This window comes from Etheostoma cragini, chromosome 1 (genome assembly GCF_013103735.1).
Source record: "Etheostoma cragini isolate CJK2018 chromosome 1, CSU_Ecrag_1.0, whole genome shotgun sequence".
Taxonomy (NCBI): Eukaryota; Metazoa; Chordata; class Actinopteri; order Perciformes; family Percidae; genus Etheostoma; species Etheostoma cragini.
In genome coordinates, this window is record NC_048407.1 from 30,373,803 (window position 1) to 30,387,586 (window position 13,784).

Here is a 13,784-nt window from a genome sequence, read left to right on the forward strand (position 1 = left end):
CTCTCCACAAAGTCAAGTTTCTTTTACCAGTGTCAACTAAGAACCAGGTGTCATGACAACAGAATGAGTGAGAGTGTGTGTGTGTGTGTGTGTGTGTGTGTGTGAATGTTTACTACTGCAAGCACAGGGACTTGTCTTGGAGGCAGTGTACAGAGGCATGTGCTGTCACATTTGAGTTTGTATGCTACTGTAGCTATAGAGCAGAAGGCATACAATATGTAGACCAATTTGATTACACACACACACACACACACACACACACACACACACACACACACACACACACACACCATTTTTGGGGGGAATTTGGAGATAACTGACCCCTTAAATCAAATATCTATCATTTTGGGAAACACTTTCTGGCAGAGAATTAGATGATAAGATTGATGCTACTCTCGAATCTGTTATCATGGGAGGCCTTTAGCTCACCTGGTAGAGTGCACGCTCCATGTTAGCTTAGTCCTTGCCAGCAACCTGGGTTTAAAATCAGACCCAAGGCACTTTGCTGCATGTTAATTCTCCTCTCCCCCCCCAATTTCCTCTCTCTCTCTTCAGCTTTTCTATCAAAAAAGGTTAAAGCCCTAAATGTATTTTATAAATAGGATATCGTGGACTGAACAGACTGCAGACTAAAAGCTAACCTGACCCACTAAAGAGCAATTCTTTAAGCTGAACCTAAAACAATTAGGTTTGGCTTTCCAGATAAAAAGCACAAGATGAAGTTTGTTCTTGGCAAGTAACAAAGAAACCTTAGACGGCATGTTGTTATTATTATTGTGATATGGACAAGGCAGAACTAATCTAGCAGCTGTGTTTTAAAGTAACAGCAGCTTTTCTCATTCACTGCAGAGCATAAAACAAATATTAAAGGTGATTCATCACCGGCAATGACAACCATGTCAATGTGGGACATAAGACAACTTCATGCTAATGCATCTCCCCGTTTTCCGCCAGTATTATAAATGTGCTTGGAGCAGGAGAGCTGGTGATTCAAAGTGCTGAGTAATAAATAAACAGCCACAGTGGCAGGGTTGCAGGCTGTGTCTTCTGAAATGGAGATTGTGGGCTGTGTAAGGGTCTCAGGGGTGTGGTGACAGCTCTGGTAGGAAGCTGTAAAAGGTGACAAGTGGTCTTCATCAAAATGCAACGGCATCACCTGTAAGAGAAAAAGTTTGGGAAATGAATGGCTGCCCGTGAGTGCTGGGTCAGCTGTATATCATCTTGTCCATTTTCTTCACCCACAGTGTCACGCAGCTATTTTATGGAGGGCTGCTGACAGGCAATTATCTGCTCAGTGGGGAGGTCAACACTCTGGAGCTCGTCCATGGAATGGGAGGAGGCAAACCAGATACTACGACGTGAAAATGCACCAAGGCCTGTGGTTACTGACCTGGAAAATGTGACCGGGATGCATGTGAGGCATATTGCTTGTCACATGAAGGAGCTAGTGAATTCTTGTTTACACAGTGAGTGTGAACACAGTTTGTTTAGTCCAGGGGCGCCAGACTGGGGGGGGGGGGGGGGGGGGGGGGGGGGGGGGGGGGGTCTCAGGACTCAGGGGCCTCATGCATGTGAGGAGGGCCAAAAAAGATGCTAGAATGAATAGCTGTGGATGTGGGTAGGGGCCCATGGGAAATGCCTCTCTACAGGGCCCAGAATTTTGTGCTGGTTGAGTCGTGGTGTTGAGGGTCATCATGGGTAGTGATGCCAACAGGATTAGGATCAAGACGGAAAGGTGGAATAACAGGGGGCAGAGGAGTACATAAAACACATCCACTTGGGTGCTTCTCTCAAAAAATCCAAAGATAAGACTACGCTATAACATCCCCTGCATGTTTAATCTTAGCATTCCTAAATGTGTAATGTCAGTAAGATAGCTAACTCCCTAATTTAGAATACTATGGGATTGTGACTCAATCACCATGGTTTTTCAGTTAAGGCTACTCTTGGGGGGGGGAACTCTATCCCAAGTCAGGTAAGAAATTTAAAACCTCTTTTAAACTTAAAGCTTTGGTTTCAGTCTCCATGAGGAATTCTAGGTAATCACAACAAAATTGTCAGCGCATCCACACGATACAAGCCTTCTGTGATCGTTTAAAGTGGCTAACAAGTAGTCAGCACTGTCAACATTTATTTAGGCACTAAAACCTGACCATCTTTTCTCTTCTGCTCTGCCTGTCTGTGTTTTTTAGATGCTCTGCCTGTGTGATTGTCTGTTTCACTGTGTATAGTTAGGGAAATCTTCTGTTGCTTGTTACTGTCCCAGCAATGCTGTTAGGTGTGTTGATCCCAACCAACGGTTCTTGTTTTTATGTTGTCTTTTAGCATTAGTATGATCAGGTTTTATGGAACAGGGCCAAATCTGTATGTATTATTGACAGCTGACCACCAGTCCAGGGACAGTGGATGTAAAATAGCCTCCAGGCTAATTCTGGCACATTATACTTCATGTATTATTAGTGTGCCTTGTCCTTAACGAATAAACCTGCAATAAATATTACATGGTTCTGAGGTGCAGTGCTTTTTTTAAATAATCATGGGAGCTTGCTTCATGAAAATTACAAGAGGTGACCAGCGGTGGAAGAAGTATTCAGATCATTTACAGGATACTTTGCTGTTTTTAAACAACTTCTGTGTCATCTTTGAACGGCGCTTGGCAATGGTGTTCTTTCATGACATGTTTCACGCCAGCCAGCAGATATTAGCAGACTTTTGCTGTAGGAAGCCCTGTGTGCAGTAGCACCATAGAGCGAGGACAACTTTCCTCTAAACACTGCCATGACACAGAGCTGGATTCAAATTATCATTATATCTCTTTAAGCAATATGACACAAAATGTGAAATATGAAAACTTGTTATGAGAAAATAACTCAATTTTGAGACAACTCTCTAGATTCTGTATCAAACTGTATCAGTGGTATTAAAACATCCCTGTGTTAAAAGCTTTTGGGGTTTCTCATGTTTTTCTACCAGAAAGTTATTTCCTTCATGGAGGAGAAGGAGGAGGAGGAGGAGGAGGAGGACAGGCGAGAAGCTGGCAAAGGTCTCTGGGGTCTGCAGAGCGTCTGAAGACCGATGGACAGGTGAGGAAGGTCTGGTAGTCTCAGGGGCATCAGGGGGATCCTGTCATTCAAACTAACAACAAACACAGTGGAGGTTTCTACGAAGTGTAGGGAAGTGCAGTGTGAGTCTAAGGCTGCCTGCTTTCTGCTGGTGAGCAAGCAGAGCCTTTGTTGTGCCGTGTAAGTAATTTATTTTCCTGTGGGATTGATATTCCTCAGGGTTTCTTCCCTATAGGCCTATTCAGCAGATGTGGAGCTTCACTTGCCAATGTTGGGTTTTTTGTTTGAAGGCAACTTCACAGAAATGGATGCAGCAACTGACAGACCAAATGTTGATGTCAAACCTATTGTGAGCCTGTAAGAGCCTTCAACATGTGGCCAGCTGCCTTTACATTCTGTTTGCAAATTGCATCATCTGAATGATCCAGGTTGGCCTGTCAAGCCAAATCTACAATTTCTTTTTCCGCGTGTCTCATATGTAGCACAGCTGACCAGTTTTTGAGATTTAGCTCCTTTTTTAATGATGGATTACATGTCATTTTAAAGTTCCACAGCGTTAGTTAGTGAGTAGCAGGTTAAAAAGATGAAACATCTCGCAGCTTAGGAGACATGTTTTTTTAGTGGGAGTTGGTGAACTAGAGCTAAAGCAGAGTTAATATTAGACTTATATTCATCAACTGGACACAAAACAACACTGTAGAAATAGGCAATGGTTTCACTAACATGATAGCCACAGCAACACTAAAAGGTTGTATTGCTTGGAGACTGTAGGTTGTAGACTGTAGGTGCGGTTTCCAGGAATATTATCCATCCTATTAAAAGGCATGCAATTATATCCACCAAAGCCAAGATGGTTTGCACACCAACCAGCAAGAGCACGTAAGGAAAAAACTCATTAGAGCATCATTTGCAGAACAAAGACAGTTATTTTGGGTGAAGATTACAACATTTTGCATTTTGGTCCGCCTATGTTAGTTCACAGAAATTCTAAAAGGAGACTCTGAGGAGCAGCAGGAATCAGCATTTGTACTGTATTGCATCCTTTATCTTAGAGCAAAAAAAATTAATAACCCAGGAAACTACTATCTCTCTGAGGTGAGAGGAATGCCAACCCTCTCCCCTGCAGTACTCCACAGGGGGGACCAAGATTCCAGGATCGCAGCCCGCAGGTTTCCCTGTCTCTAAACGGTGCAGATCCATTTTCGCAACACGACTGAAGCGTGCTTTAGCGACAAAATACTTCCATGGTTAATGCTCTACGCCCCTGACCGGCAGGGGATTGGACGAACGGGTCTCGTGGGTCTAGCTAATCGAGAATTTCAAACCCTTTTCATGGCGGATCGGATGAAATATGATGTCATATTTTATGAATACAGTTCACCGTAACATGTTTCTGAAAACATTTTAAGCGAGAAATAAGCGAGTGGCTGAATCTGTCTTCTTCTCAGACCGACAAAGGTCAGTTCGAAAGCTTTGCCTCTACTTCTACTAGATAGTCGCGTTGCGTTCAACGGATTAATTTGCATAAAGATGGGCATTGGCCAGCTTTCTGATGCACAGCATTCTTCCAAATGCAGCGCCACCTTCCCGGAATGCTTTTCGTGCATGCAAGTCACTTGATGTCACCCAAATGAACAGAGTGGAGTGCGTCACGACAGAAGCGTTGCACGGACAAATGGTTCACCACTGTAGCATTCACACACAAATCCCATCTAGTGGCAAAACAAATTTTGAAAAATTCTGCAGATCCGGTAGATTATTTAAGTATAAAACTTAAAACTAAATGAAAATAGATCCTTCTTTTCATTTTAAGAATTTTCTCTCGAGAAATGATGGAAAACATATTGCCTTTTGCAGTTCAAAACTACCAAAAAAATAGATCCTTCTCCTATAGTAACATATTTTTTATTCATTATTTTTTGCAAAGCTACTTACTTATTTCCATTGAAGTCAATACAACTTACTGTACAGTTCTGTATGTTAAATCCAATCAAAAGGCGGCACAGAATGTGGCTTGGAAATCTGGTCCATGCTAACGCCTTAACCACAAAGTGTAATTTAACATTCCCTCGCCTCCATATCTTTGTGTTTTCAACTCCAACCCCACGTCGACATCAGCTCAGCATGTTCCCCTACAAGAGAAGAACCTGTACAGACCTGTAGGGTGACAAAGGGCAGGCAGATGAACAGAGCAGCTGGAGGACCTGGCTGTGCATCTTATGTGTTTAAGTGCTTAGGTGGGAAGAGCAGTGAAGAGACTGGGCTTTGAGTTTGTTCATCACAGAGCTACTGCCACTTGCTGACAATGGGAGCGTTAGTGGGACCCAGAAAAACTGCTGGCTAGGCAGATATACGCTCCTTTTGTTCCGTCTCTCTCGTTCCCCAGTGCTGGGCACAAGAAGAAATAAAAAAAACAAGTTCCTTCTGCTTTTGCAGCGGGTACCCAGAAATGCTTGCATTCAACAGAGGTTTTCACTTTGAGGATGAGGAGAGCGGAGGATGAGCGGTAGGAGAGGAGGATATCATCATACTGAGAAAGTGGAGCTGGCAGAGGAGGTGGGAGGGAAGAGAGGATGGTTTGATTGTGCTGAGAGAAAGATGAAATAAAGAAGGGATGAAGAAGAATGTATGATTGGATTTGGCCGAGTGGTAGAGCTAGCTGTCTGTTAGCTGGCTGAATGGGAGGCCTGTGTTAGAATGGGAAAGAATGGGCATCGGCCGGGAGCTCTAATAGGGCCTTCAGAGAGGATTCACAGGTTCAGAACAAATCCTTGATCACAATGGAGCACAGGTCTGCACCGAGCCAGTCAAGCCTCTGTCCATCTCACCAAATTGAATTACACTCGCAGTGTGGCAGTCTGACTCAGACAACAGCTTGTCTCAAAATATCAGCCTGCTGTGGCTGAAGTAACTGACTGGAGATTTATTCTATTATAAGTGAGAAATACATGTCAAAATATTCAGTCTGCATTTTATCTGTAAATGTTGCACGGCAATGTTTACCAAATTACAAGAACATTTTTTTTTTACCCCTATTTTGTGTCTACATACAGATAGTTTTAGGTTTATGAGTTGAGTTGGTTTTTTTTACATTTGAAATGTCTGCCACCTTAACAGCAACGTTTCTTTCCAGTGACAGTATCCTGTTTTTTTGGATAATGCAAATATCTCACTGTGAACAGACATTAGTATGTCACCACAAATCTTCTTAGGCCTCTCTTTTTTTTAAATTAAAAAGTCTTAACCTGAAACCAACATAATATTAGCTAATTTAAATCTCCACTGCTCACTGGCCTATTGGTAAGGTAGCTACTAAAGCCATTTACAGATACACTTAATCCTGAGGATTTCCTGTGTATGGTTACCATTAAAACATGATTTATAAAATCATGCCAACAATTATTAGGCTATTTTATACTGTATGTATTAGGTATCTCTTTTTAATTAAGGGGTTCTTTGTTTATAATATGTTCATGACCCCTGCTCCAAAGCATGCCCACCATTGTTCTCCTAACCTAACCAAGTAGTTATTCTGTCTGCCTAAATTGTACACATTGTTGGCAGTTCAGATAAACAGTAATGAATCCTTTGTTGATAGTTTTGGATTGGATTGCCAAATGTTGTCGTCTTGCCGATAGCGGTATTTGATCCGAATATGCTCCTAATGGTGAGAGCAAATCACATAAACAATGGGGCAGCTGTAGCTCAGTGGTAGAGCGGTCGCCTGCCAATTGGAAGGTTGGTGGTTCGATCCCCGCCCCTGCAGTCATTGTCGAAGTGTCCTTGGGCAAGACACTGAACCCTGAGTTGCCCCCGGTGCTGCGCATCGGAGTGTGAATCTGTGTGAATGTTTATCTGATGAGCAGGTGGCACCTTGTACGGCAGCCCCGGCCACAGTGTATGAATGTGTGTGAATGTTGAATGTTTCCTGTAGATGTAAAAGCGCTTTGAGCAGTAGTTAAGACTGGCAAAGCGCTATATAAATACATTTGTTTTTTTGGTTGGAGAACTGAACTTGGGCAAATGAAACCAATGTGTATACGCCAACATACAGAAATATGTCTGGTTATACATTGGGAGAACAGATCTTTTAAAAATCAGAAACGCTCAGAACATAATCATTGTAATAGATGGCTTCAGGAATCCTTATCTGACACCTGGGTGTGTTTGAATATGGCTGAGTGCTTGTAGTGCAACATTTGCTTAGTCGGAGCACTCCTCCGAGCTACATGTGCCGCATGGTGCATGTCATTGTTCCTGAAGGAGGAGGACAGTACAGTCAGCTGGCTCTATTTAGCCTCACTGTTGTTTGGCAAGCAACATGTTTGGCAATTATGCCTGCAGGTAAGCTGAGAGAAATAGAGAGAGACTGACAGAGATAGATAGAGAGAAAGAGAGAGAGAGAGAGAGAGAGAGAGGGGGGGGGGGGCTAACAAGCAAGTCCCAGGGTCACCTTAAAAGCACAGCAGGGGCTAACACATTTCTTTTCAAGAGTAGATCATACAGTAGGTGCTTGAGGAAAGATTCGTGCACAGGTATGCACATACATGCCAGTGGAGAAAGAATCTTTACTTACGTAAAAGTAGCAATACTGCAAAGGAAAAAATACTCCACTATAACCAACAGTCCTGCAGTCAAACAACACTGAAGTAAAGCATGCATCGTTTGCGAAATGTACTTAGTAATTAGAAATAGCTAGAGTAATCATGACGCAGAATAGTCCCTGTTATATGTGTTATGATTCTAGGTTACTATAATGGTTTTATTATTACTGCTATATTAACATGTAAGCAGGGTTTTAATGTTGTAGCTGGTAACGTAAACCTGAACTGCACGGGCTAGTTTGTGTACAAAGGTTATGCATTTACATTAAAAGACTAATGTAATATGTTTTCAATAAATGCTTGCAATGAAAAGTCTTGTGCAATGAAATGCAATCATTATGTTTGATCATTTGAGCTGGTTTTGATCAATTTCTTGTTTTTACACACAAAGTAGCTTTAGAGCCCTTTCTTGCACTCAGCGCAGCGTGGTGCAAAGCCGACGTTCAAAGTGTCTTTTCTATTTTAAGACCTACGTAGTCGTTAATGTCCCGTCCCACGCCCACATCGTTTACATAGCAACTGCACTCGTGCCCCTCTGTGCACCCATGGATGTGCTGGTCTTACAGGGAGGTGTGTTCAGGTGCATTCTTGGCATATTGTTATATTGAGACAGCAGAAAGTGATCGCGCCATTGACCAACAAAAACCTGCTCTAAAGTCAATACAGCAGCATTTCATTGAATTTTAACTGCGCATTAGTAAAATGTGCCTAGGCTCACAGTGCACGCTCTATGCTTGTCACACACACACACACACACACACACACACACACACACACACACAGGGAAGTGCAGCAGCACACACACGCAAAAGATTTAAAATAAAAAATGTATGGTGCAAATCCGCCATCATAATAGCATCATAATATGAGCCAAATTACAATTGGTTAATTGCACGTTAGGTCCAAAACACACTAAGGAATTAATGAAGACACCAAGTACAAACCTTTTTAAACCATGCGCCTGTTGCACAAACCCTTTTTTCTGCCGCCAAAGTTGCAAAGGTGGATTTGGACACGCCCTAAAGAACCCCGGCACCATGCGCTTCACGCCATACGCTTAGATTGTTAAAATACTGAATCTTTAACTTAGCATAACACAGCTTTTATCAGAGGGATAAAAACCTGAAGAAAATCAAACCTGCAGCTATTTTTCAATGCAGACCAACTGGTTGCTTTGTTTACTACATTTTAGAGGGCTAGTTTTCCCTACACAGCTCTCCCTCTCTTCATCTGAGGAGGCCTCTTCTTCACTCTCCAACTGTGAAAGATGTTGCCTTTGTCTTCACTCCTAGCAAACACATACAGTATACACACTCCCTTGCATGCTCACTTTGACTGCATGTGTTACAGAACTGAAAGCTTTTACCTTAAGGAATGGAGAAAAATCAATGCTGCCTACCCTTTAAAAACAATTCACAGTTTCTAAGGAAGCCATGGAGGAGTTCGCTGCTGCCACTCGCTGACGTCCTATAGCCATCCCATTCTGCAGCAAAATTCTGCCCATTGCTAAAAAATTCAATAGGACTCATTGAAACAGCCAAGAATAGGTTACCAATGTTCAAATTATTACTCAGAGGAAAAGCTGTACCTATTTCTGTAGCCTGGTCGTTTATCGCAGCTCAGGTACAATACCATAAATTCTAGTTATCAGTGTTAACAGCCACAGTCAGAGGGACTGTATGTCTGTTTATGCAGCATTCTCCGATAAAATTTGGCATTCTTGGTATTGCTTAGTACGTCATAGTCATCCTACAGACGCTATACATGGAAGGTTATCTTTCCGCCCTGAGCATACAGGCGGAAACGCTGCATTATTCCACCCGTCGACCTACCCTCCCATCACACGCTGATTTACACTGGAAGTGGAGTAATCTCACACTGATCTTTTCTTTACTACACCTCATCAACAGCCATCTGCAAACAGCTACGAGTGAGAGGAGAATTTACCTCTGGGTTTAATTGAAAAATACGAGTGCTCAGTAACCTGTGGAAGTAAAGTTTTGCCGAAAAGAAGCCGCAGGCCAAAATGGAGAGGATTACAGATGGATTACCTGTGTTCTGACTCGTGGATGGAGAATATGACTCCAGACGTGGAGGACTTCTGCTGGATCGAGGCCAAGAAGGTAAACTCACTTTTCCTCCTGAACAGCTGCACCACTTTCTCTGTGATGTGTGCCGGGGCGTGAACTGCTCTCCCAACATCTGAAGGAATAAAGTAAAATGGAAGGAAATCATGAGCTTGTGTGTAAACTCTTTTTTCTGTGTGCTTCCTTCATGTACTCCTGCCAAATCTAGAATAACATATTAAGCTGTCTAATCACACGTGTTGAAACACCTTTACACTTTGAATGTATATGTACTGTATGTTATCATCAGTTCTGGTAGTTCTGTCTGGAGAAAAAAAGAATCTGTTGATGCCAAAAAATATACAACAAACTAGTACTTGTAAATGACACTAGGCCAGTAAACTTTGCATAAATGTAAAAACAACATTGTGGAAATGATCAATCAACTGTAATAGTAACATTACCAGCGCAACATCTCCAATGGGGATTCAGATGATGAGACCAACGGTTTAGCCAAAGCACTCAAAATGCTTTTAATAATCCCTGTCAAAGTTGAACCAGGAGGTTATTTTTTAAACTGTGATGGATGTTTACAACAGACAGTTTGGAGCCAGACATAATTCTACTGTTTCCCTTCAGTGACTCTTCAAAATAAGTCTGCCTACACTTGCTTGTTTCTCACCTCAGTTCTCACGTCAGGCATTTTCTAAGCAATGCTGCATGTTTTCAAAGCTACGCTAGTGTTGGTATGTTTTTATTCCCGTTAGGAAAGTTGGCCAAAACTTAAGTAAAATTGCATCAACTTAAGGCCTTATGTGTTATGAGGTATCTCTTATCTTATTGTATCTCTAGAGTACATCTTATGCAAGTACATATCAGTACACAATGGTTTCATGGAGCCAGTGGTTTCAGTACACACACCATGTACAAAAACAAACAAGTACAAAACTACAACAACAAAAATAACAGTTAGCATTGGACAACTTTTGGCATCAATGCTATGCTTATTATAAGCAACACTAGTGGCTTATATCAACAAGTACTGGCTGGATTGCCATTCAACATTTTAATAGACATTCATTGTCCACAGAGGATGAGTCCTACTTACTTAGGTGATCCCTTGACTTCATTTAGTGCAACTATGAGAGTTACATGTTTGGCTTTTATAGTGAAATATGTAAACATTGATTGGATGGACTGCCATGAAATTTGGTACATACAGTACATGCTACATGTCCTTTCAGGATGAAAGGTAAAAACCTTGGTGGTCCCCTGACCTTTCCTCTAACACCAACCAATTTCTGACCAAGTGATAATGAAATTTCTATCCTCACAGGTTTATTTTTAGTACTAATTAACAGATGCAACCATTGTACACATGCTCAACTAAGATGGTTAACATTATAGCTGCTGAATATTCAGTTGTTGGCAATACAGCCTTACAGAGGTAGGCTTGATACAACTAGTCCCGTTTCCTATGGTCAAAAGTTCACAACCAAAGTTCAGCAAACATGGGAATGTACAGTGTAAACAAAATGGGTTTATGTTGAAGAAAATACAACAGAAAAAAAAGAATAATTTCAGCTGAGAAATGTAGTATTAATTACACATTTTTGTTCCATCAGACAGACAACACAACTCAGCGGCCCATTGGATTTGGTAACAGGTATGGTCCTCACAAGTCTTGGAATGTAAGCATTTGTGTGTATGTGAATGTATATGTGAGGAAACCTAAGGAACTAGTTGCAACAGTAACCATGTGTTTGAGACAACCGAACAGAGGAACTGAACCAGCGGCTGTGGTTCCACACTCCCAACTTTACATGACAGACCAGTGGAGAGGAGCCTTTGGCTGTCTCAGCGCAGGGCTTTTAAAACTCCCCAGGGTGGCATTGGCCCGCCTGCCTTCACACTCAGCCTCCCTGCTGTCACAGCCCAGTCGATGGAGTGCCACTTCCCCCAGCCAACGTGGTTCTCCAAAATGCTGGCCCCCTGACTAGTTTGTCATTAGATCACCACTTTAAATCTGCAGAGACACTGGCCCTTTATTTCAAGTCTTTTTTATTGTGCCTTCAACTGACTGACCGTGAAAAAGAGGAGCTGTGTTTTGCACTTCAAGGTCAAAATAGTTTCCGCATTAATTCAGTCCCGTTTAAAACTGGAGATGTCTGTCTCATGTGAGCGCTTAATACAGTCAAGTTCACGGTCTTCACGGCTGTGATACAATACAAACAAATTGTTGTAATGAGTCCAACTAATATCCAACAGCAAACAAACTAAAGCAGACTAGTATTGCTGTGCACATCAACTTTGCTGCAAAGGGAGTTGAACTGTAATCATCTGCAGTGATTAACTGCTTATTCCCCTTTAAAAGTAATGCCAGGGCTGGAAGACAATTATAATAACAGGTTCAGACGCAGAGATTTTAGACCCACATTTATCTTAATTTTCAGTGCTAACAACAGTAGAATGCAACAAGTCCTCAAATAAGAACAATTAAAAAGTTTGTTTTTGCCGTTTAAAAAATGACTAATGTAAGTATATATACGTATGGGGGGGGGGGGGGGGCTTTTTATGGCCTTTAAATCAACAGGATAGCTTGAAAACAGGAAAGGAGAGAGAGGAGGGACGACATGCAGCAAAGGGCCATGAATCAGATTCGAACCCGGGATGCTTCCAAGGACTCATGCTGCGCACACTCTACTGGGTGAGCATTTTTTGATCTGGCATTCCTTTTGGCAAGACGGAAACAGTCACTGCTTTCAGAAATGACCAAACCACTTTATGTGAGTGTTTTCTGATCTTCCACCTCATGGCTAAGTGCTGGATAACTTTAAGGAACTGAAATAACTTGGTAAAAGTTAGAGAAAGTGGGCATGGACAGAAGAAACCAACACAGAAGGGAGTTAAGAGATGGAAGACAAAAAAACTGTCTCCTGTTCAAAAGTCCATCAGACACAAAGACACTTTAGATCCAAATCACTTTTTAGCTAAACTTAGGTTTTTTGATTTCGATGAAGAAAGAACATGTCAGTTTTAGTTAATCAGCTTAAGTTAAAAGCTTAAAAACAATTAAAAATGGCCGATGTATCTCTGAAAACAGACGTTTAAGTGCAGAGCAAAAAGAGCAGCATGCCCGGTTGCAACAAGTTCAAGGTAACTCCTCTTGAGACCAGTGTAACTGTGCAAGCTACAAATCAGCACAAGTCGATTTCAAGGTGTACTGAAGCCAACATTTGCATAATTAATACACACACACACACACACACACACACACACACACACACACACACACAGTGCTGTGCCCACTGCAGAATTGATTGGTCAATGGAAACAGAAGATTTACAGAAATTGTTCAAACAAAAGAACACAAACCGCATGTGTGGTCACACCCCCACAGTCCACTAATAATGATGGACAGAAAGGGAGCAGATCTAAAGCAGTGCACTGTAAAGCCCCATTTCCAGTTGCACAGCCGAGCGCCAATGCGATGTCAAACTGACACAGATTTCGCTGGTGCGGCAGGATTTTGACCACTCTTTTTTTTTCATCTGCGCGCAACAAAGCGGAAAAAGGAAGCCTGAAAGAGCTCAAGGGTGCCAGGACTCTCAGAGTGACTGCAAGTCTCTCTTGTAAACGTACTGGGTAAAGATGAGTTCTTTTATGGTGAATGAAAAGGCTTGATTCAACAAAGTAGGTCATCAAATCAAATCGAAGCGTTGACAGCAATGTTGCTGCCAGTTCTGCCGCCGTTTACCTTTTTCGTCTTCTTCCAGTCACTGGAACTCAACAAGTTCCAGTTCCAGGCACTCAACAAGTCGGCTGTGACTAGTGTACCGCACGTTTAACAGTCTCGTTCGTGCAGCAGTCTCAGGCTTGTAGACATAAACCTATTTACAGTGACAGGAGTAAAAACAGGTAAAACAAGAAGGGCCGTCTCCAAGCAGACAAGATGAAGCTAAGGGTATCAGGCAGAAACCGGCATTCAGCCCCCCTCCCTCTCGATTTTACAGCTTGTCACTTTAATCAGGAGCCTGGAGGACCCCCCCCTC

General features: G+C 42.2%; 1 protein-coding gene across 1 annotated transcript in view; it reads right to left on the reverse strand.

The window, feature by feature from the left end:
- The window catches only part of LOC117945645 (protein kinase C-binding protein NELL1-like), a 248,258-nt gene that overhangs the window by 205,654 nt on the left and 28,820 nt on the right, over nt 1-13,784 (reverse strand). Inside the window, exon 3 of the mRNA XM_034873266.1 lies at nt 9,718-9,868. Within this exon, the coding sequence (XP_034729157.1) occupies nt 9,718-9,868 (151 nt within the window). The remainder of the gene's footprint in view (nt 1-9,717; nt 9,869-13,784) is intronic.